The 20,101-nt window shown below is 35.9% G+C and overlaps 3 protein-coding genes across 4 annotated transcripts; all 3 read right to left on the bottom strand.

Annotated features, from left to right (window-relative positions):
* Positions 1–1,145: 1,145 nt before the first annotated feature.
* LOC106306981 (protein BRASSINOSTEROID INSENSITIVE 1-like) lies at positions 1,146–5,156 on the bottom strand. Its single transcript, XM_013743799.1, has one exon. It carries the CDS (start codon positions 4,946–4,948, stop codon positions 1,355–1,357), a length of 3,594 nt encoding a protein of 1,197 aa, XP_013599253.1. The 5' UTR covers positions 4,949–5,156; the 3' UTR covers positions 1,146–1,354.
* Positions 5,157–12,789: 7,633 nt separating this feature from the next.
* On the bottom strand, positions 12,790–14,705 carry LOC106341750 (UDP-galactose transporter 2-like). Of its 2 annotated transcripts, none has more exons than XM_013780472.1 (5): positions 14,486–14,705; positions 13,974–14,139; positions 13,482–13,867; positions 13,242–13,403; positions 12,790–13,151 (listed from the first exon to the last, which is right to left on the bottom strand). In XM_013780472.1, exons 2-5 carry the CDS (start codon positions 14,101–14,103, stop codon positions 12,822–12,824), a joined length of 1,008 nt encoding a protein of 335 aa, XP_013635926.1. In that variant the 5' UTR covers positions 14,104–14,139; positions 14,486–14,705; the 3' UTR covers positions 12,790–12,821. The 2 variants fall into 2 exon arrangements, with proteins under 2 accessions (XP_013635926.1, XP_013635916.1); XM_013780462.1 differs by having other exon boundaries at positions 13,974–14,142; positions 14,486–14,691.
* A 3,379-nt stretch (positions 14,706–18,084) lies between these two features.
* LOC106301210 lies at positions 18,085–18,640 on the bottom strand. Its single transcript, XM_013737561.1, has one exon. The coding sequence runs from the start codon at positions 18,555–18,557 to the stop codon at positions 18,213–18,215; it is 345 nt and encodes a 114-aa protein (XP_013593015.1). The 5' UTR covers positions 18,558–18,640; the 3' UTR covers positions 18,085–18,212.
* Between the last annotated feature and the right edge of the window lie 1,461 nt (positions 18,641–20,101).

Raw genomic sequence — 20,101 nt, 5'->3', positions numbered from 1 at the left:
GCTTAAAAATATTATTGTCATATTTTTTGAATTCTTCTCAAAATATGTATTAATCCATACGAAAATATTGAGTTTTATGTTAAATTCTCTATATATTGAAACATATACTTTAGTGTTGTTTTAAAATTTCTAACCACATTTTACATTTGTACTAATGCATGTTAAACTCTCTTTCATGGTACATGAGCATCGTTTTAATTTTTTTATCAATAAATTTAGTAAAATTTCGTAATACTCCCTAAATAAGTGAACTAGCTATTCAGAAAATTTCCAAACGAACAATTTCAACGAAATCTTTCAATTTCTTATTTTACTATGTTCAACTCTCTGTATTATCAGATTGGGGGGCCAGACTAGAATTAGAGATTGATAAAAAAGCAAGAATATGGGCTCGTATGAGTAGGAAATAGAACTATAAAATCACTATTTTCAAGAGAAATTGAGATAACAAAACTTACGGACCTCTTTTACCTTTATCATTTGTTAGCTGAGGAAAATGAAAGGAAAGGAACACAGAATTCGAAGAGCGAGGGGTGTGAAGACAGTCCACGTAACTGGAAAGAGAGAGAAAGGAGCCCATGAGACGCTCGTTCCTTGTGTAAGATTTGTTGTGCTTATGTCGGTGCACTGTCAGAGAGACATGAAACCCAGACTTTGTTTTAATTTCAGGCGAAGCGAAGGTCCATTTCTCCAGCAAAAAAAAACAGTTTAAACTAAAAATATATATATTTCGACAGAAGAAAATTAAAATAAATAGAGTTGCACTGAATAAGGCAGATAGAAATAATAAATATGGTACAACGGATCAATTCATCTATAGTAATATTCAGGAAAGAAGAAGATAATAATAAACATTTTATATGAAAAACAGTACCCCTGCCCCCAGGAAAAAGAAAAAAAATGTTTACATTCCCGTTCCCGTGCACTGTGAATTCCCCAAATTAATTACGACAGTAGTGAAATAATAGATCACGTGTAAAGATCGGTCGGAATTTTATACACAAAACCAATGTGGATTTTTCACGATTCATTTCATATATTAAAATTATCACTTCACGAATTCAGTGGAAATTTTCATAGAAATAAAAAGCATAATCCAAGTCTAAAAAGAAAACTGTAGTTACAAAAAAAACTGTATATTTACATATTCTTAACAAAGTTGCTTTGCTACTCTTTTTTCTCCATCCCCAAGTCCAAAGGAACCAAACATCCGGTCTTATGTATAAATAACATAAATACATTTTAGAATACAGTAGAAAGATACAAAAAAAAAAGAATAGACCAAAGGAAAATTGGAGTGGACCCTTGGAGTTCAAAAGAATCTGGTTTGGTTCTGTTTCTGTTTCTAAACTTTTCAGAATTTTCCTTCAGGAACTTCTTTAATACTCATATCAACCATCTCTATTGTACTGAACCCTCCATCCTCTATTGATCCGATCGTAGACTGCGAATCTATCCCCGACTCCGCTTGAATCTCCTTGAACTTTGCCATGACTTGTATCATGGTCGGTCGCTTCCAAGCCCGATCATCCAAACAAGCCATTGCAACTTTTAGGTGCTGTATAAGTTCATTCTCTAGCGCTGGATCTTCCTTCATAATCTCTTGATCGAACACATCGCTAACCCGCAGTTTCGCATGCTGTTTTACCCATCCAACAAGGTTATTATCTCCAAAATCCGGTGAATCGGTTGGTCGTTTACCCGTAAGCAGCTCTAGCAACACCACGCCGTAACTGTAAACGTCTCCTTTTGTTGAACACCTGAAGCTTTGGTAATATTCAGGAGGAACATAACCTGGTGTTCCGGCTAATGTACTGACACTCAAATGCGTGTCCATCGCGCTCATCAGCCGCGCCATGCCGAAATCTGAAACCCTCGCTTCCATGTTTTCGTCCAACAACACGTTGCTCGATTTCATGTCTCTGTGGATAATATGAGGAATGCAGTTGTGGTGAAGAAATGCGAGTCCTCTAGCCGATCCAATGGCGATTTTTCGCCGCATGGACCAGTTAAGTTTCACGCCAGCTTTCTTTGGGTCGTGCAATACATCTTCCAAGCTCCCATACTTCATGAACTCGTAGACGAGAAGCCGCTCTTCTCCGACTTTGCAGTAACCGAGAAGCGGAACAAGGTTCCTGTGTTTGATCTTCCCTATCGTCTCCATCTCCGCCATGAACTCTCTATCGCCTTGGCCACTAATCTGGATCAGTTTCTTGATAGCCACTGCGCTTCCATCTTTCAAAACCGCCTTGTAAACATCTCCGAACCCGCCCGAACCAATCATACTATCGTTGTGGAACCCGTTCGTGGCCTGGAGAAGATCAGCAAAAGTGAGTTTCCGCAACGGCTTCTCGAAAGCAGCAAGGTTGATACTCAAGGCCTCTTTTACGCCGGTCATCTTCCAGTCCGTGTTGTAAGCGGTTCTATCGCCGGAGTTCCCATTCCCATTCCCTTCCGCATACATCTCCAACGCCACCTCTCTCTCCCTCCGTCTCTTCCTCATCTCTCTACCAAGAAGGACCAGCCCAAATATGCATACGAGAGAGAACAACAGTCCCATCGCAACACTACCCGCAAGAGATGGCTGTTTCCTACCGTCAGATCTTGAATGGTGAGCACCCCCGTCTCCATTTGCAGGACCACACTTTGGAAGCGGATAACCGCAGAGACCAGAGTTGTTCAAGAACTTCGCCGGTGGAAAAGTCTCGAACTGACCCATCTCAGGAATCGGTCCGGATAACAAATTATTCGACAAATCAATCTCCGTAAGCATAGTAAGTGCCGACATCGCCGTAGGGATCCTCCCATCGAGCTTATTGCTCGAAAGATCAAGAATGTTCAACCCTCTCAGATCACCCACCTCGTCGGGGATCGAACCAGAGATAAAGTTATGACCCAAGTTGAGAATAAACAGATACGGCATCGAACCAATCTCTTTCGGTATGTATCCAGACAACATGTTATAAGACATGTCGAGGAACATCATGGAGCCGTTGTTATCAAACGTAGGCGAAGTGTGACCGTTATAGACTCTAGTGAAATTACACGGGTTCCTCGTGGAAACCCGGTTAAGCTGCTCCGGTCTGATTCCTTGAAACTCAAGCAAGTTACCAGCTCCGTGACACTCTTTATTCATCCCATCGTTTTTTATGTAAGCGTACCTCTTCCCGGAGATGAAATTCGCAGCGATTTTCCCGGATTGTTTGAACATTTCCGCCGGAATCGTCCCGTTGAGGTTATTGGTGTTGAGATCGAGCCAGATTAGGCTCCGGCAGTCGCCGAGCTCAGCCGGGATGTTTCCGTAGAAAGAGTTGTTACTTAGCTTGAGGATGGCGAGATTCTCTAACCGGCCGATCCACCGGGGAATCTGACCGGTTAACTTGTTATTGGACAGAGATATCCAGTTAAGATTGGTACAGTTGCTTAAACCGGAAGGGATTTCGCCGGTTAAGTCGTTGAAGTCGAGAATGAGAGTCTCCAAGGTGTTGACGTACATTAGCTCTTGAGGGATCTCACCTTCAAGCATATTCATCCACAGCTTCAGATCTCGGAGCTTCGAGAGAGAGCCTAGACTCGATGGGATGGTCCCGAAGAGGTAATTGAAGCTCAGGTGAAGCGAAACCAGCTCCGAACAGTTGCTCAACGTCGGCGGAATCTTCCCGGTGAAGCCGTTGTTCTGAAGGTAAAGCTCCTGGAGCGTGTTCTTAGTGCTCCGGCAGAGATTCGGGAGAATCGTACCGGTGAATTTGTTGGCGCTGAGATCTAGCGTCAGCAGCGAGGCGGAGAGGTTCGTCAGAGATTCCGGTAACTCGCCGGAAAACTCGTTGAAAGAGAGATCGAGCACCTTGAGATTACTCATCTTCAGTAATGTATCGACCGGTAACTCGCCGGAGAAGTTGTTACTCGACAACACGAGTGATTCCAGGAGGGAGCAAGAGCCGAAGAAAGGAGGAACCGTGCCGTAGAAGTCGTTTCCGGAGAGATCGAGCCCGGTGAGTGTACCACACGCGACGGAGAGAATCTCCGGAATCTCGCCGGTGAATTTGTTCGCGGCTAGGGAGAGATAACGGAGGCTTTTGAGCGGCAGTGACGGGATGGTTCCGGCGAAGAGATTGCCGGAGACGTTCAACGACCTGAGGTCTGTGCAGGAGGAGATAGCACTGGAGAAATCGCCGGATAATTTGTTCCCGGAGATGTCGAGATGCCGCAGAGCCGAGCAGTCTCCGAGAGATGGAATCCCGGTGGAGAAATTGTTCGAGGAGACGTCGAGAAACTCGAGATTCACGCAACGAGAGACATCAACGTCTCCGCTGATTTTGTTTCCGCTGATCGCAAAGTGCTTCAGCGCTTCGCAGCCGTCGGAGAGAGCCCAACCGACGACGTTATCACCGGAGAGAGAGTTCGCTGAGAGATCCAGAACTTCTAAGCTGCTGAGCTTCTTCATTCCACCTGAGATTTTCGCGGGAAAATCGAGGGTGTTGGAGGAGACGTTGAGATGTTTCAGACCGATGCATGAACCGAGGCTTGACAAAGTAGTTACAGGACCGGAGATGGAGTTCCGAGATAGATCCAAGGTGGTGAGAGAAGGAGAGCACTTGAAGGTAGTAATGGAGCCGTTGATGTGGGAGTCTGAGAGAGACAGAGATTCTAATCCGGTGAGGGACAAGAGAGACGAAGCCACGGCGCTGAATCCGACGTTGAGAGGCTTGGAGCTGAGATCAATCGAAGTAACCCTGTCGTCTCTGCAAGTCACGCCGTCGTATGTACACGGGTTCTTGTTGGGAGACCAATCTGGGAGCAGGTTCTTGTCGGGGAGAACGTTTTTGAAGCTGATAAGCTGGTGAATTTCTCTGTACAAAGACTGAGATGCTGAAGAAGCTTCAAGGGAAAGAGAAAAGAAGGAGAAGAAAGTGGTTGCAGAAAGTAAGAAGCTTAGAAAAGTCTTCATTCTAGAGATAAGATGGATGGAGAGTGAATCTAGGGTTTTGGTTTCACCATTAGAGCGGAAATGAAAGCTTTGAAGAGAGATTTAGAAGAGCCAGAGAGAGAGAGAGAAGAGAGTCAAAAGACGGAAGAAGGAAGATGAAAGAAGGTATATATATCAAATGCTGAAGGCAAGAGTGGTCACAGCTGTGGACTCGCTTGCCATGTTACCTCTTCTTCTGATTATTATTACTTAAAAATATTAATTTCAGTTTCGATAACAGATACAAACAAATAATACTACTTTTAATTATTGGATGTGTTTAAACCCCTCTTCAGAAACGCGGTAGACACTAGTCGGACGGTCGGATTTGACCTAGCGCCTGAAGAGAAAATCAAGGATTAATCAGAAATTATGCGGACCGAAATTTTTAGATTGTTTACTATGTTATAAAACATGTTAATCTTTAATTGTGTAAAACATTAATACATTTTCATGTTTAAGATTGTATAAAACACACAAATAGAATATATAAACTTAATATAGTGTAATTTTCATCAAAATTATGAATATAAATGATATTTATAAAATTTTAGATCAAATAAATAAATAAAAATATTATTAAAAATATAAAAAAATAAATAAATAAATAGATTAGGCGGCCGCCTAGGTGGCTAGGCGGTCGTTTAAGCGGTCTGGACGGAGAAAATTGGATATCTAATTTTTTTAACCGATTTGGCATAAATCGGAGCGCAAGAGTGACGCGTAGCGTCCAGGTGGCCGATTTTTAGAATAGGGGTTTAAACTATGAAAATAATAATTAATGCAAGAGGATACAATGAAATTAATAAAATAATGACATTACGAAATCCTTAAATCTTTAAAGCAATTTTTAAAATAGATAAAGAAATGATGTTATTTGTGTCAGTACATGAGAGAAGTTTAATTAACGTGAGATTAGGGGATGTGATCAGCTCTTCCACAAGCTATAATCCTAGTTACCCTTTTTAATCTTATCTTTAGACTTTTTCAACGATTTCTCAATATTCTATCTCAATCACATTTAGCTTGTCTTACCAAAAAAATAGATGTGTCTATTCTGATATCCTCATTTATGGAATAGTGGTTAAGTAAATCAGTAAAACTGGAACGTAATATAAGGATCGAAATCTTTTTGTCATGATAATCCATAGTATAATGTTAATGTATTGAATGTGATAGGGAGAAATAGGTATAACGTTAAGGTAATTATGTTAGTAGTTTACATGAATTTCGCACCAACCACACAAACCTTTGAAATTAGCACCCGACTATTGTTCACTCGCACTTGTGCCTGAAACAAAGAAAAGTTCGAGGAGAGATTGTCTCTCTAGCTTTTTATAAATGAGAAAGAAAGAAAAAAACGAGCGTACGTGTGATCGACGATTGGGACATGAGTGTCAATTAGTGGCAGATTCCATCTCTTTTCTTTTAGTGTAATATCAATTATTAATTTTGTTATAATTATGTCTTCGCTAATTCTTTTCTCATTAATACTATCATCAGTCTTCGCTAATCCTTTTCTCACTAGTTAGCTAATATCTCTTACTTTTACGTTAGATCTCTTTCGGTTTCTGTGGCACTTTACATAGACTGATAGACCAAACTTTTCTCAAGGCCTTTTCTATTATATTAGTATATTACTATCACTTTAATATTAAAGATAAAACTAGATTTGGATCCGCACAACCGTGCGAGTATTAATTTTTTATGTTTATATATATTTTACATAATTATAATATATTTTTAAAGTTATTTATATATTTAAATGTTTATATATAATTATTTTAAATATAACAATTTGATAGTTTTCATGTTGTAAGTTAATTGATTATTTCAAATCATCACATATATTTGGTATTTTTTATTATATGTATTTTATTATGATCATGATCTGTAATTCAAAGCGCTAGATTTCCTTTATCAATATTTTTTTATGTTTATTCATTTAAGATAATAACTATATATATATATAAAAGTTTAAGATAAGTTAATTTTATACATGAATTATCTAATTTACTAATGTTAGCATGTTCTACCAACATATTATATTTCTGGCATAAATTTTTAATGTTTGTGAAAATAAAATATATTAATTTATCAGTTTAAAATAATTTTATCATATTTAGTTAAATACAATGTTTTATTTTAAAATGATAGATATAACTATAAAATAGTAAAATTTGATATAATTGTTTTCATTTTATAAAAGATAACTGAGTATATATATATATATATATTAATGTATAATAACATTAATTTCATTACTAATTAAAAAATTAGTGAAAATATTTATATACAATTTTTGATAATTAAGATATTGTTATAATGTTTTTTAACACATTTGTTAAGAAAATTAAATATATATATATATATTTATATTTAAATTAAAAGATATCAAATTATATTATGATTTAAGTAGTTAAAAGATTATATATTAGCATTAAGAAAATACATTTAATAAAAAATTTAAATGATGATTCAAATAAAAATATCACACATGAATTAATGTGAGTTTGTTAACCAATCCGGGTTTTTAGGAGTCGATGTTATATTATGAATGATATATTATTAATCTATATTATTAGTAATAAATGAATGATAACTGATTTCTAGTGAGGATCCATTTTTAAAAAAATCACACATGAATCAAGGCTGTGACTTCTGTTTTAATACATAATAAGATTGGGGTATTGGAAACTGATCACTGTTTTCGAGTTTTAACCAATCTCGCCACCTAAATAAAGAAGAAAATTAAGGAGGAGGACATTTTTGTAACTCTTTTTGGAAGGTTTGTGTAAGTACAATGAACGAAAAAAACGCCGTGATCTAAATATTATATTGGTACAAGTAACCTTTTACACGAACTGAAATGAAAAGTGTGTAGCGATGTATTTATTATGTATATATCTCATAATATAACATTGTATTCTATAATGTCATCATAATTAAGCAAAACGCCAAGAAGGCAATTAGGCAATGACTCGAAACTACAAAAATAGGCGAACTGTCCTCCTCTCACTGGTTAAGCGTTCGTGGGGCGGAACCCCCACGCTCTCCCTTCGCCAGTTATCAACACGCGATAACAAACCGGCATCGTTTAGGTGTACAGCGCTCATGGAGACGAGGTTGATTGGTAGAGAGTAGTGTACCTATCTAAAGTGTGACTAACACAGACAGGACGTTCGTAAATGTTTGCAATACTGTACGAGATGGACCCCGAATGGTCTGCAACCAATCCCAGCCATTGATCTCATCTCAACGGTCACAAATCAACCTGTAAAATAAATGTTGATTTGCTTTTATTTATTCTTCTTCTTCGGTAAATCTAACCGTACATGTATCTAGCAGTAAATCTAGTAAAGAAGTTGCTCTTTCTCAACGCAAATACGAAAATGACCTTGGATTATTACTGACAATCTGTGGGACCACGGTATAAAAGTCATTGGAGTTGAGCTTCAGGAGTTATTTACCACACACCGAAAGCCTTTCTTGTTCTGTTCTTTTTTGCCCTTTTCACTGACAAAATGCGTCTGTTTTTTTTTTGTTACTACTGTACTGACCCACATGAGGATAATGCATGGGACCCATTTGACGATATTTTTTCCTTCATAGGCCCTACCTTTGATGGGCTTTCCATCTATTTCTTTACTTGTTTTCTTTTGTCTGCTGAAGAGAAAGGAGAGGCTAACACACTAATTAGTAATTATAACTAAAATCAAGAAATAAATTTGGAATAGTTATCGTTTATCACAACGGATGATCAGCGTTGTAGGTATGCAAAAGTACACACGTGCTTATGTCTAGGTTGTTGACGCGGCGTAGTTCCGCACGTTGATATGTCGTCTTTTGACCATCTCACTCTCTCCCAACTCCTGGTTTAATTACAAAATATTGTCTGGAAAAAATGAGAGAACAAATAACCAAAACCCAAATCCTGATAGTTGTCTGAGAGCTAATGAGTGGTGATTGATTCGTAACAACAATAATGAGAAATAATGCAAAGTTATGAGATGATTTAATGGAGGTGGAAAATAATATGGTGGCTTTTTCCGGCCATGAAATGTAACTGTCTAATTGATCAATAAATTTCACATTGATGATATGCGTAAAGATGGTAAACTATAACAGCGTTGATGATAAACTATAATTTATTGATGATATGCGTAAAGATGGTAAACTATAACAGCGTTGATGAAATTTATTGATCAAGTACAAATAACCAAACGTTGATGATATGCGTAAAGATGGTAAACTATAACAGCGTTTCCCCTCCCCCAGAGTGCAATCTCAATACATCATATGCAGTTGTATTTGGACCAAGCTATAAAATTATTGATCAATCATTATGATACATAACTTATAATGAAATTCGCCGTACAAGCACAACTTACAATATTGTAACTGTCTCTCGTGATATGATTATAAATTAATTAACATCACAAACTTTTGACCGCCAAACTTAATCTAAATAGCTGGCTTAAATACAAAAGCATATAAAACTATTGAAAAACATGTGTACAAAACATTGACTTAAAAACTGACACCAATATAACATGAAACTAATCGAGTTGTTCCAACCGTCTGTAGAACATGCGGTTTTCTATAACCTATTTCAAATATGGTGTACGTGTTGCTAATAATTTTCCAAATCCTTATTTTCTCTAGTTAAGCTAATCGTATTAATCAAATTCCTACAGTTACGCACTACCTCCTTTGTTTTATACTTTTAGAAGTTTTTAAATAGCAATTTTGTATTTTACTTTGTACAAAGACTACCAAGAAAACCCCATGAAGGTTCACGTTGTATGTCTAAGATCGTGTCCAAAAAGATTCTCTTTTCTAGAATTTTGCAAACTTTATATTTGAAGTTTCAAATTGTTTTTTTTCCAAAAAGCAAAACTTCAAATTTAACTTCAAAATTATTTGTAATTTACACTATGCTCTTTATATTTGTCATAATTAATATAAATCCATAATTTTTTTATAGATAACTAGCACATATATAAAAATATTATAGTAATATTAGTTAATAAAATCTTATACTAAATATAAAATTATAAATAGAAATATATAATTAAATATTAAACTACAAGCAAAATATCATATTATTACATCAAAATTATTTTTTAATGCTCCATTTTCGGTTACACAAAATTTGTTTAGACAATATTTTAGAAGTTCCGGAGAAAATTTACTAGACTATTAGTGTTGTTGTAATATTTAAATTTGTGTAATAATTATGTCTTCATGTATCTTCTTAAAAAAATTCTATTAAATTTCTTTTGTGATATTCTTGTTGTCTAATTCTATTTTTAAAATATTATAAGTCTTATTTTAATATTTTTAAAAAATATTATGTGTAAAGTTAAATTTATAAAAATAAATTTGAAATATTTAAAATACAATTTTTTTTAATGATTAAAACTATGAATGAGAAAATACTTAAGAATCATAAATGTGAGGTATAATTAATTATAAGGACTAATATGCAAATAAAAAGATGAAATTTCAAATTTAGAGTTTTGAATAGTGAAACTTCAAATATGAAATTTTGCTTTTTAAAAACTCTAAATTTGAAGCTTTGAAATTCTTTTTTGGAGAGCAAAAAAACTGTATATATTCGAAGTTATAGAATATTTTTTGGAGATGCTCTAAAAAGGCAGCGATGCATTAAACGAACTATATAGTAGTCGAAATAAGCATATTAATTCAATTATTTTCATTTTTTTCTTTATGCTGGATATGTCTTTTGGCCATTGCTACGTGGAGCTATTAAATATAATAAATAAATTTAAATTTAAATATTAATATTATTATTTCGTTTTGAATGAATACTTGATGTACTTGGAAAATTGAAAGTTTTTTAGTCAATAGGGTGTCCTTTCAAATTAATTTTAATTAATTTTTGAGCTGTTTCCAGCAAAAACATCTATCTAACACCTAATCGCCGTTCCTTGACAAAAAAAAAAAAACCTAATCGCCGTTACGCCAGAATTTTGTATCAGGATCCCGACCTGCTACGGTATCAATTATACTTCCGGTCATCGAATAGTACGTTCAAAGACATTTAAATAAGATAATCTGCATCGTTATATTTCAACTCCAAGAAAAATATACGTCGAGTTGTGCTGAGTTATTATAAATATCCATCCAAATAATGTTAGCTCAATAAGGTTGACTTTTGTTATACGTGTGGGATGTGTGTTTATAGCAAGAATTGTTATTTTATTATCAAAACATTATTAAACGGTAACTATTGAATTTTCAGGTTTGATGTTAAAAATTTATGTTTTATAATTAGTAGATGCAACTACTAGTGTTTGTGTAAGTACTGAATTTAGTTACCTATATCGGATGAAGTTCAACTATTTATCTATTTTAAATTCAATTAGTTTTTGTTTCTTTAATTGTAGAAACAGATTCAGTTTTCTTCTCATTTAGGCTTTGAATGGTAAAACCAGTTCAAACGGGACATATCAAGCAGATCAAGCAAGACAAATGCAGATCAAGCGGATCATGCAGGAGAGAATCAGGTGGGGTGTAAAATTGTAGGGGTGTAATGATATTAAAGAAAAATGTTAGTTTAGGGTGGTATCTACTTAATTTCGGAGAAAACCGTGTATATACGTCCTAATTTCTCTATTATTTTCCCACAGAGAAAAAATAAGCATCGCACACATTTTGTCCTTCGGACAATCAAACGTCAAAAAACAAACAAACGTGCGAGGAGAGATCCCGTTTAACACTGTGCACACACGTAAGCAGACTCTCCCATTTCGCTTATATTAACACATAACGACCTGAGCATTACACGTGTATATCTCCGCCTCCTTTATTATCCCGTCGGTCATGGTCTTAAGAGAATTTAAGAGACATCGAAGGAGAGTATTATTAAAAAAAGAGAACCTCTAGGTTCACCGGCCAGCCAATAAAATTTCATTATTTCAAATTCGATATCTTTTAAAAAAAGAAACAAAATATTATTAAGTTATATTATATTTTTAAAATTTAAAAAATTTAAAAAAATAGCAGCTACAGAAAAAAGAATAAAAAAAATATTTTTAACGTCGTCAGCTAGAGATTAGGATTTAGGGTTTAATGTTTTGCTGACGACGTTAAAAATATTTTTTTTGTAATTACTATTATTTTTTATTTATTTATTTTTACCTTTTAATTTTAAAAAGATAATATAATTTGGCACTATTTTGTTTTTTTTTTAAAGATATCGAATATAAAATAACACAATTCTATTGGTTGTTTAACCTAGAGGTTCACCCTTGAACCCAAGAATAAGTGTTAAAAAAACCTTACAATCCGGCGATTAATGGGTTACTACATGTGCTTGAAAAAGAATAATTATCTTCAATAAACTTTGTATTTATAAGGTTAATGACATTTCTAATAAGATTATGTAAACACCATGATATCTGAAACAATAAATGTAAACAATAGCATAAACAATTTAATAATTCCATTCATTTTGAATGCAGGGATTTTATTCGTACGAAAATTAATTGAACAAAAAAAAATTTCACGTTACAAAAGAAAAATCTACAAAAGTCGATATTGTGAAGGTGAGGACAAGAATTAAGGTAAAAATAAAATTAAGATTTTATTATCCGTCGTATAGATGATGTTTCTTTTGGGAGAATTAAGCAAAAAAAATCAATATGCAAAGGCCAAAAAAGGATTAAACAACAACAAAAAAGATCTGGAAAAGAAAAATATAGTTTCTGGAAATTAAATAATTTAAACCCCTTTGTTTGTAAAGACCCCATTTGATATACTCTCTAGCTGTTGTGTATCTGAGCTTCTTGGTTTTGTTTCTATGTCAATGCCGATTAATTGTTTCTTATTAGACCTTTTCATCAGACTCGGCTGTTTCAGATAAACTACTGAGTTTATGTGCCTTGGTAATGGGAATAGAGAGGCTACGACGCTCTTTACCTCCCGGTTTAGAAGATGCATTACCGTACCAGATCATACCGAGGATGGCAATGAGCATTCCAAGTACCACTTGCATGTTTAAGCCTTCCTTGCCGAAGAAAGTGAATCCCAAAACCAAAACCAGGATCGTCTTCATGTGACCAAGTACTTGGAAAGACACCGCCGTGAATCTTCCGATACAAATGAATTGGCTGAGATTGGTCCCGACCGCAATACTGCACGAGAGTATTAAGAAGAACTGCCCAAACAACAACAAAACTGAATTAAAGCAAAGCTCAAATGTATGTATCTTTAGAATCACACAAGACTTTCAGAAGAGAAACTTTACCAGAGAAACAAATGAAAAGTTGAAAGCATCAACTCTTTGGTTAGTCAACCAGTAGTCTAGAAAAGGTCCAACCAACAACAAGGATGCAGCTTGCACTGGAGCCGTATGAGCCAGCAGATTGAAAGAGCCAAGCGAATATTTCCGCTGTAGATGATGTACATACTAGAAAACACAGTAACAGTGATTTAGAAATGAGATTTGACCATGCTTAAGGCTATTAGGATATAAAAACATTATTACGTATTGCTGAAGGGCGGTGCTCCAGACAGCAATAGCGGCAGCGAGGAACCCGTTGAGGTTGACACTAACATCGGTAACAGTACAGACGGCAACACCAGCAAGAACCAACAAAATGCTGAGCTTCGTATCTCTCGAGTACCTGACCTTGTCAAGAACAACTTCTAGAAGACAAGAAACGGGGATCATACTAAGCTTGGCGATCTGGTAGAAGCCAACAGAGTTCCACATGAGGCTGACGTTCATGCCAACGATAGAGAAGTTAGCGAACAAAACGAACTTGAGAAGATCGGGCCAGGGAAGCTGAGAAGGTTGGATGTAACCGAGCCACGTCAAGAAAGTAGTCAGCAGTGTGGTTGTTCCGAAGTGCAAACCGGTTAACGTCGTAGCTGTTGTGTGTGTCAAAACCAGATGTTAAAAATCAGTTTGGTTGTTAAAAAAAAACAAAGTCAACCACACTGTTGACTATGGATGAGTTGATGAGAAGAGAGAGACCGAAACTAAAGCCGTAAGTGGCCATCAAGGCTTTGTTGACGAGGATGATTCCAACGGAAGTAACGACATTGAAGAGCCATGATGCAATGTCTAAAGCCGCTTTTTGATCCGTCTTGCTTGTTCCACCCATCTCTTTCTTTCTTTTATTTAGATCAAATTCAGATCTCTGCTGCAGATTTCAATTTTTTAAGATTAGATCTCATTTTAGCATTTTTTCTAGATCGATTATTATCACAATTACACGATTTAGTAGATCCAGAAAGAAAAAAAGCCGAAACGATCTAATGAGTTTCCGTTGTCACAAAGCTCTTAACTGTAAAAAAAATTCAAATCAGATCCAATATTGATATACTCATGACAAATAGAATTGCACATTTTCTAGCGAATTCTAATTAAGAAACAATCCAGAAAATGTGTGAAGTAGCATATAATCAGAACGAACCAATCAAAACAATTTAAAAACAAAGGGGTTTATGAAGTAAAGCTGATTCTTCGCGAGAGAGAATTGGTACCAGATAACGGAGAGGAATGACCACGGCGGTTGATGTTACTGCCGCGGCGGAGGAGGAAGACGATGAATCCACCAAGTAAGGGAGGGTGAGCGATTTTATTATTATTTTCTCTCTTCCGTTATTTTTTTTTTCTTTTATTTTCAGTTATGGACTTCCTTCCCATGAGAGAGTCTCCTTCCTTCCCTGGCGTTTAAGAGTGAGCAGGAAGGAGAGAAGTATCTTTTCTCTTTCAAATATTATTTCTTTTTTTTTTTTTTGTAACTGGTTTTTTCTTCACTCTTTTCACTAGCAAAAACAAAAAAGTTTAACAAAAAGTTAAAATAATATTGTGTGCGGCTCACCTAAACCTGGATCTAATTAAGGGGACATATAAATTAACATGTAATCTGACTTACTTATCTTTTGTTTAAATCTATAGAATGTGTGGGCTTATTAATGTAGATTTAACCTTATGTGTGTTCGTGACTGTGTATCTATTACCCCGTGGAATAATATTCTCGCTAGCTAAGTAACGTCTTTGAATATGTAAGAAAACATAAAATGGAAAAGTGGTAAAAGAGTAGAGGAGGGATGGAATGGAACTAAAAAAAAGGCGTGACCAATTTTCTAATCGACAAAAAGGACAATAAATGTCGTAGTAGTGAGGGGACAAAAAAAAAGAGAAAAAAGACAGAGGTTCCGTTTAGTTAAAGATCCAAAACGACTTGACTTTTCTTGTGAGTCACTACTGCTACAATTTTTGTATGATATAAATTGCGTAGCTCCGTTAAGTAACTCAGTCTCAGTGTCGTTATTCTTTGCTTTTCACGTGAACTATTTTCCTTTTCATGGTTATGTTTCCAGGCGATATTGTCATAGATTCAATAATACAAGCTTATATATAACGACTTTACAGAGAATACATTCTTTATATCAAATTTATACCTGCTCTACATTGCTGTTACACATGTTTTCAATCGCAACAGGATATGTATTAGAGTGGGTGCTTTGTGATGAAACATATTGGAGCACAAGTTTTAGTCAGCTATGCTATATGATTGGTCGACAAAAGAAACCATGGATTGATTGATCATTGAAAAAACTTGAACTGATTTGCAACCAAGTATATATATCTCATTCCTATTGAATAAATCATATAAAAACAAAAGCCTTGACTATGAATATGATTTTTGAAAATGACTTCTTATTGATACTTGTCAAAAATCAATACGAGGGAGCAAGGGAGAGAGAGAAAGAAATGACATAAAAGAGAGTCTAAAACAAAACCTTACATTATGGCGAAAGAAACTCATATGTGTACGTTGCCATATCTTCAATTGTTGTTGTTCACCCTTTATTTTCCTTCGTAGTACGTCAAAGTGTGAAGCAGCACATTTAATGTGTCATTAAAAAATACATATGGACTGAGCTCCACGCATTAAGGCCCATATACACAAGAATGTGGGCTTCACCTCTGAGAGAGAGGAGGGAGAAATTGATTTCCAAACGTTTTCATCCAAACTACTAGATCGCCTCTCTGCTGCTCTCGGAGACAGTAGTCTGATTTAAATCAGTCTGACATGGACATGTAGAATCAGCAGTCGTATGCATAGAACATAATAAAAGCAGTTTATTTTTCCTTCACTGTAATAGATTCATGACTACTTTTGTTTAAAAAGGAGAAGAAAATAGACGATTGATTTAGACCAACATTATTTTCACATAGATGTTTAACAAGCTTAAGAAATACAAAAGATCCTTCGGAGATTCGAATTCAGATAGCTAAAACATTAATTCTTTGAAGCTCAAATCACAATTGACTTTTTGGCTGTAACAATTTCAGAAATGGCATGGCCACTGGTCAGTTATTTTCTTTACTGAAGTATAGTATAACTATTATAGTATAACTATACAACAACATCAAAGTGATACTAATACAATTTTATTAGTACAAAGATTAATATTGTATTAGAACAGAAGAGTCCTCTCCACTATGCTAAAATTACAAGAGACCATGACACAATAACAAAACCAGAAAAATAGATGAGAAGACAGAATAAAAAGATCTCAGACATCCAAGGAAGGATAGGAGCAGCATTAGCTCTCAAGCCCGGCGAAAGGCGAAAGCTTTAGGCGGCCACTGCGAATGTTTTGAGAAACAAGCCTAAAGATTTATCATCATTGATCTTTCATTAAGAAATACACAACACTTCAAATAATTCAATATATATGGATCGGTTTCAGACATCCAAGGAAGGATAAGAACATCAGAAGCTCTCAAGCCTGGCGAAAGGCGAAAGCTTTAGGCGGCCACTGCGAATGTTTTGAGAAACAAGCCTTAAAAGATAAATCCTCATCAACCGATACACACAAAAAAAAACATGATTAAACAATTTAAATAAAACAGTCTCGTAAATGGTCTCAGACATCCAAGGAAGGATAAAGACATCATAAGCTCTCAAGCCCGGCGAAAGGCGAAAGCCTTAGGCGGCCACTGCGAATGTTTTGAGAAACAAGCCTTTCCAATTATCCCTTTTTATTAGCAACAACACAACAGAGCACAAGATTCCATCGAATGAAACAACTGAGTATACGAAAACACTCGAATTAGTGGTTTTAGGATGGTTTCGAGGCGATATATACAGAGAGAGGAGGCGTACGGTAGATAAATATTAGGGTTTTCGTTTTAACGAACAATCTAGATGCTTAATAGTAATAATGGGCTTTATCTATATTTAAATAAAGCCCATATTATTTACGCTGAAGTTAGACTACGCCCATACAAATCAACAAAACAAAAAAAAGAAAGACAAACTGTTTGTGTTTCAACTTCCACAAGAGAGACACTCCCCCAACGGCATTTTGTCAAAGACTGAAGTTCGAGTGTAGGTCGTCGTTGCCTCTTTTCCAAGTGTAGAAGTGTAAGGAAAACCAATGGTTGAGTCTATGGAGATCACCAGAAAGATAACTTCAAGACTTTGCATTGATGCTACTAGTCGAGGAGATTTTATGGTTTCTTTCTTTGAAATCATATCCCTGAGAGCAGCTAGCCGAATCCCAACGTCCAACGGAATTACATTCTACATGTCAGTCAGTTTGAAGAATACCCCTAAATAACATCATCTGTTGCACAAACAAAGCAACTAGTAACAAGAGTCTGTGACAATGTTGAACATACACAAAAAAAAAATGGCTTATAAGCTGAGAAGCATACCTTACTCACATGACTTCCTTCAGTTCCATGTATGTCGTATATGGCAATCTCTGAAGATAACCTAGTATATGGTTTTTGTTTTGATATGTCTTTTTCAGTTGCTGAATCTGAGATTATTGCAAAAAGCTAATCAGACCAGAGTACAATGCTACTTTGAAAGCTTGATTAATTGCGAGGGAAGTTTACCTCATGGGTTTTAAACAATATGGTGTTGTTACGTTATTTATAAGATTTTTAATCATGGTCACATCTTAAATAACAACTGAAATTACAGTACACTATATATATTAATGTTATTTTTGAATAAATTTTATAACAATTCCATTGGTTAATACTAGAAAAAGGAATTTGTTAATAATTTTAAAATTCATAGCTTCAATTTGCAAAGCAGCAATGCTTTCTTTCTTCCAGAACTTTCTATACAGACAGTTTCAGCGCTGATGGATTATAAACATGGAAAAAAGGTATTCAAACCGACGACACACGCTTTTAAACAAAAGTCATTACAACGTAATTAGCCATCATCACCTGCGACTAGATCAACTCGTCCGTCGTCATCTCCTTCGTTGCCCTGTAAAGACTCGCAAGAGACCGAAACTTTTTCTTCTTGTACCTCCTCCTTATTATGTTCGTCTCCGTGATGGCCTTCACAAAACGTTGAGCGTCCGTAGCATTATTATTCATCATACATACAACGCCGTCGTTTTGCACCTCATCACTAACAACATCGTCGTGTCTCTTCGTATTGCCTCCTCCGCCTTCACAACCGCTGACGCTCAAGCCTGTACCGCTGCTACAGCTCAACGTATCGTCCTCGCTCAATTGCACTAGCTGCTCCGCTGCTTCCATCTCCGTCTCCGAAAAACCAATCACCTCCATTTTTGATCGATCGACTTGATCTGGTCTCCCTCTTGACACCACTCTGATCACTCACGTTTTACGTGTCTCGTTGTTGTTTTGTTTTGTCGTCTTTTATATAAGAAAAGAAAATGGGAAAACTAATAAACTATGAAGAACAAAAAATGGAAATTTTAGCCAAAAAGAAAAAAAGGAAACTACAATAATGTCGGTTTGCGTCATGGTTGTTCCTCTGCAACTGCATTAATTTTAATCAGTTAATCCTGAACCGTCCAATGTAATGACCGACTTCAAGATTTTTATAAAATTGTTTCATCCAACGACTACCGTGTATCTCTCTGTTAACTTCTCTGATGAGGTTTACTAAATTTCCTTTTTTTTTTTTACTATATTTCCTTTTTTGCAAGAGAGATACAGATACGTTTGCCTTCAATTATACGATTTGATTGGGCCCACGCAAAGCCATTCCTAAATAGATAAGGAATTAACACGTCTTGGGGCCCTTTTGCTTCTTTCCACGTGTTCTCATCTCCGTCTTAGTCTCATACGTTCTGTGACATGCGGTAGCATCGCAGCCATTCGATTCGATCTATGTAAATCATACTAAATTTACCCTTAACAAGTTTTTTTTACTTCTCTCTCTATTTCACCATAACTCTGCATGTTCTTCCCCTATTCAAGAGCCAATTAATTTTTGTAATGACCAAATATCCTATCTATTTTTAAAATTGAAGAGAACATGTCTGATTAATCTTTTTTTTTACCATCTAATGATAATTTTATAAGAACCAAGATCAAAGTACAAAACCCAATACAACATTACACCAAAAACTAAAAGTTGGACCCATAATAAAACCGAAAAAACCAAAAAGCCCAAGTCTAACCAAAACATACACGTCAAAAACACGTGTTAACTCCTCAACAGCGAGAAAAACACGTGTCGCCAAACCCTATCACCTTCCACAACGCCGGAAACCATAGCGGCGCTTCACCAAAATCACACCGGAAATCTTCTGCAACATCACATGCATCTTTAGCGGCATGCCTCCTTCCCACGGAGAGCTTCATCGAACCTCATCGAGATCTCATCCAGAGCCACAACGCCACCAATCACAAGATTACGAGATCCATAACCAAACATGTGTTCATCTTCATCTCCTTCACTTCATCAACGGAAAGCATCAATCAACGAATGTTAAGATTTCATTTGAAACAGTTCACACACAGAAAGTAACCTGGAAACATCAACTAAACCTCATACACTATAGAGCCAGCGACGCATAGTTTAGAAAACCTCCACCCCGGAATCATATGCCGGCGACGACAGAGCTATAGGAGCCTCAACATTCCAGAGTCAAAGATCTATCATGAAAACTGAGATCGAGATCCCTCTACCATACACAAAGGCAAGCACATAAAAAAAAATAGAAGAAAAAAAGAAAACCGAACTGACGGTGGCTGTGAAAGCCCACTCCGTAGGCCGGAGCACTATTCCACGGCGGAGGCTGACTAGAAATGGAAGAGAGCTATTCTAAGAGATAAATTTAGAAAGATGCAACCATCAA

The sequence above is a fragment of the Brassica oleracea genome, chromosome C1 (assembly GCF_000695525.1).
Source record: "Brassica oleracea var. oleracea cultivar TO1000 chromosome C1, BOL, whole genome shotgun sequence".
Classification (NCBI taxonomy): Eukaryota; Viridiplantae; Streptophyta; class Magnoliopsida; order Brassicales; family Brassicaceae; genus Brassica; species Brassica oleracea.
Note: the sequence above shows the minus strand (reverse complement) of the source record. Positions and strands in the feature narration are given on the sequence as shown.

Coding starts and splice junctions, on each gene's coding strand:
- LOC106306981 (XM_013743799.1), bottom strand. CDS start 4,948: ATGAAGACTTTTCTAAGCTTCTTACTTTCTGCAACCACTTTCTTCTCC.
- LOC106301210 (XM_013737561.1), bottom strand. CDS start 18,557: ATGGAGGTGATTGGTTTTTCGGAGACGGAGATGGAAGCAGCGGAGCAG.
- LOC106341750 (XM_013780472.1), bottom strand. CDS start 14,103: ATGGGTGGAACAAGCAAGACGGATCAAAAAGCGGCTTTAGACATTGCA. Junction 13,404..13,481: donor GCACCGCCCTTCAGCAATAC/GTAATAATGTTT, acceptor TGTGTTTTCTAG/TATGTACATCATCTACAGCG. Junction 13,152..13,241: donor ACTTTTCATTTGTTTCTCTG/GTAAAGTTTCTC, acceptor TTGTTTGGGCAG/TTCTTCTTAATACTCTCGTG.